This window comes from Bison bison, unplaced genomic scaffold (assembly GCF_000754665.1).
Source record: "Bison bison bison isolate TAMUID 2011002044 unplaced genomic scaffold, Bison_UMD1.0 scf7180017864314, whole genome shotgun sequence".
Classification (NCBI taxonomy): Eukaryota; Metazoa; Chordata; class Mammalia; order Artiodactyla; family Bovidae; genus Bison; species Bison bison.
This window is the reverse complement of record NW_011494886.1, coordinates 1,749,698-1,753,176: the sequence shown is the minus strand read 5'-3', so window position 1 is coordinate 1,753,176 and position 3,479 is coordinate 1,749,698. Positions and strand designations below refer to the sequence as shown.

General features: G+C 43.4%; 1 protein-coding gene across 1 annotated transcript in view; it reads right to left on the bottom strand.

Moving 5' to 3' along the window:
• Positions 1–518: 518 nt before the first annotated feature.
• Positions 519–3,479, bottom strand: part of LOC104997816 (chromosome unknown open reading frame, human C3orf52) — a 41,587-nt gene continuing 38,626 nt past the window's right edge. The window contains exon 6 of the mRNA XM_010852744.1: positions 519–1,927. Within this exon, the coding sequence (XP_010851046.1) occupies positions 1,923–1,927 (5 nt within the window). The 3' untranslated portion in view covers positions 519–1,922. The remainder of the gene's footprint in view (positions 1,928–3,479) is intronic.

The window sequence follows — 3,479 nt, the reverse complement described above, 5'->3', positions numbered from 1 at the left end:
GTATGAAGATGTGTGGGAGCCAATCAATTCATCTCCTGTAGCATAACAGCCCCCAAACACCTCAAAATGCTCTAATCACAAAGTTCATTTCTTTCCACACCATTTGGGCAGAAGGGTCAAACCAACAGAAAATCCTCTCTATGACTTTCAAGTGGTCCAAACCTGAGGCAAGGTGCTTGCATCTTGGTGGTTTCCAACAGAGAAGGGAAGATCAGAACCAAACCCAGTCCTGCCTCCAGACAGGAACCAGCCCTTTCTTCCAGCCCCAGGCTCTTCAGACACCTGGTCATGCCCACGGGGCCCCAAGGGAAGTGGCGAGAAGAGACAGCCCCTCTGCAACAGGAACAGGGAGAGGAGGACCCAGCCCAGGCGGGTTCAATCTTATTCACTCAGAAGGGGAAGCTGCCCTCATGAAAAGGTCGCTTCTAACACCAATTACTGCAAGGACACGCCAGTCCAAACCCAGGCCCTGGAGAGTCAATGCCTACAGAGCAAACATTAATACAGCAAAATGGCAGCAAAAAATAATTTATTGTCAATATTTTAAATCCTCTCCAAAGAAGTTCTTCATTATTTTCTTAAAAGTACAAACATGAAAGTTTAGGTTTGACATATAAAATATAAAGAGGAAGAAGGGAAATTCACCTGTTTCACTAGTTTGAGGAACAATGCTCAAAATGAGACACCGAGTTACAATAAACATATCTTCCAATTAAATAACAAAGCACATTCACATTATCCAGAGTCCTGGGTCTTAAAGAGCTCTACAAATCTAGCCTGAGATGCACACTCTGACACATCCCCTTACACAGCTGCCCTCCCCTGACATCATCCACCGGGGCCAGTTGAGATCCTGAGGCTATGAACCTCTCATTACATGACCACAGAACTTGCCTGGAAATTTTCCAGCAACGTTATTTTCCTAACAAGACACTCTGTTCCCTCTTGACAGGTAATTCTATGTCTGTAGGCGACCAACACAGTCCCTCTTGTTCCCCCCAACCCTCACCTGCCAAAGGATCTGGCATTAAACTTCCAGCAGTTTAGTTCTGAGAGTGGTTCTTCCTATTTCACAACCATCTTCAATAAGATACACAATCAGTGCTTGAAGACACTGAGTCCTACAGGAAGGCTAGTGACCCCAGATAACAAAAAGTCAACATGAACTACCTCTAGCAGATGGTAAGCAGTCTTAACGATTGTCTGATGGAAGCTGATGAAAATATAAATGGACAAACTATCCAAAATGAAGAGCCATGTGTTCAAAATTCACAGGGACCTGTGTCTCCAAAAGAGGTGTTCAGGAGACACAGTAATTATGCAGGGAAATAATTAAGAAACACACATCTCATTTCTGTAGTGCTACATAATGCAGTAACATTGGGTGACGTGCCAAGGCTGGTTTCCTGAGATGTGACAAGTCAACGTGTCTTGGAAGTAGACATGAACAATGTTAATTACCTTTGACAAAGTGCATGCCTTTTCCTCACAGCCTTGTCTGGAGGTAGGTCAAATGTAGGGTTGAGAGGGAGGAGAGTGACTGGCTGAACTCTCCCTCGCTTGGCCTCTTCCTGTTCTCTCTCCTCCAGCCCAGGTTGGCGGGATCCTGCCTGAGAGAACCCCTTGCCCTAAAAAGAGCATGTCCATTGTGGGTGGAGGGACCTCCCCCTGCAGGTCTGCCAGCCGCCCCACCACACCACCCTATCCGGACCCAGCTGGGGCAGAGCTGGAGTACTGTTTTGTTAAACACTGAAGCAGACTCTGTAACTGTGCAGAAGCTGGAGAAAAAGGACCGCCTCCACGCCTCTCATCATTTTGAGTCCTTCCACGTTAATTCTCAGGATCTCTTCTGTAAAGTGGAATGAACTCTCCGCATCCCAAAGTTCAGCAGAGTGCTACTGTCAGACATAGATCAACCTTCATCATTCTGAAAAGGAAATAGAAACAAGAGTCACCGTTTAAAAAAAGGCATAATTATTCTAAACATTTATGTTTTTATTTTATTTCACTGGGTTTGATTATGAACTCCAATGTAAAACTGGAATATTTGTAAACTCTTAACAGAGGAGATTTACTCTCCAGGTAACATACACACACACACAGGTTCACAACTCCTGAATTCCTTTCAAAAGGAAATAACAGACCGGGTTTAGACCTGGGTAGTTAAGTTGGGGTTCCCCCCTGCACTGGGGATAGATAAAATTTTGCTTTGTTTTTGATTTTTGCTGCTTTTTGTTTGTTTAAAACTAAACAGGAATGAGGAAAGTTGAGGGTAGGTAAGCTCTTTCAGAACTGTAAGACAACCCCCACCACATTTAAAAAAAAAAAAAAGGAAATAACACATTGTTTGCTTATTTACTTTGGCATAATTCATGATAAATAACATTTTGATGAGGGCTTTTGGATGCAAAGGACATTTTAACAGTCAATCTTTTTCCCATAGTCTAATCATAAAAATATTTCTAAATTTTCATTTTTTTTTAATATAAGCACAATATACAGTGAGAAATTCTAATGCGGGAAATGGTGCAGAGCTGGCCTAAGGCTGACGCATTTGGGCAATGACTGAGGACAAGACACGGGGAGCCCACATACTCCACAGTGGGGTTCTGGTGGTTGATGTTTGAGGCTGGATCTTCCTTTGCTGTCAGAATCTGTCCTGTGCTTTGTAAGAGGTTTAAAGAATCCCTGGCCTCTGGCATCCTAGATGCTAGGATCCCACATACACTCCCAATTGTGACAATTAAAATGTCTCCGGACCTTGCCAAATACCCCTGGGGGACAAAACTGCACTGATTGAGAAGCAATATTCTTTGGATAAACTCTGCGCTTTCTGGGGAATCTGTAAACAACCTCAACCGTTGCCCTTGACACCCCCGGTAGTCTTTTCAAGGGCAGAATGCACACACTGGCCTCTCTGCCAGCAGCCCATAGTTTACCCCAGATTTGTAAAACAAGATTCATCATTCTCATTGCCTGGAACTTTTTCCTCTTCTCTCTCACACTGATCAGTTTTTGCTTTTGTTCCTTACTCAGTCTACCGGTTGACTCCTTCACAGGTCAGAAAACAGTACAAAATAACTACCCCACGTCCAAAATAACTCACAAGGTTCAAAATAAGTCATACAGCTGTTTTACACTGTAAAACATATTTCCCCTCCTTATCTCAAGACCCTACCCTCCACTAGATGAAGAAGCTCCAGGAATAGGGGGATGGGGAAGGAGCAATCCATCACCAAAAAAAAAAATTCCCTTAACCTTGAGGACATTATGCTAAGTGAAATAAGTCAGATAGAGAAAGACAAATATTGCAAGATCTCACTTACATGTAGAATCTCCAAACTCATAAAAAAAGAGATCAGATTGATGGTTGCCTCTTGAGAGTCCCTTGGACTGCAAGGAGATCCAACCAGTCCATTCTAAAGTAGATCAGCCCTGGGTGTTCTTTGGAAGGAATGATGCTAAAGCTGAAACTCCAG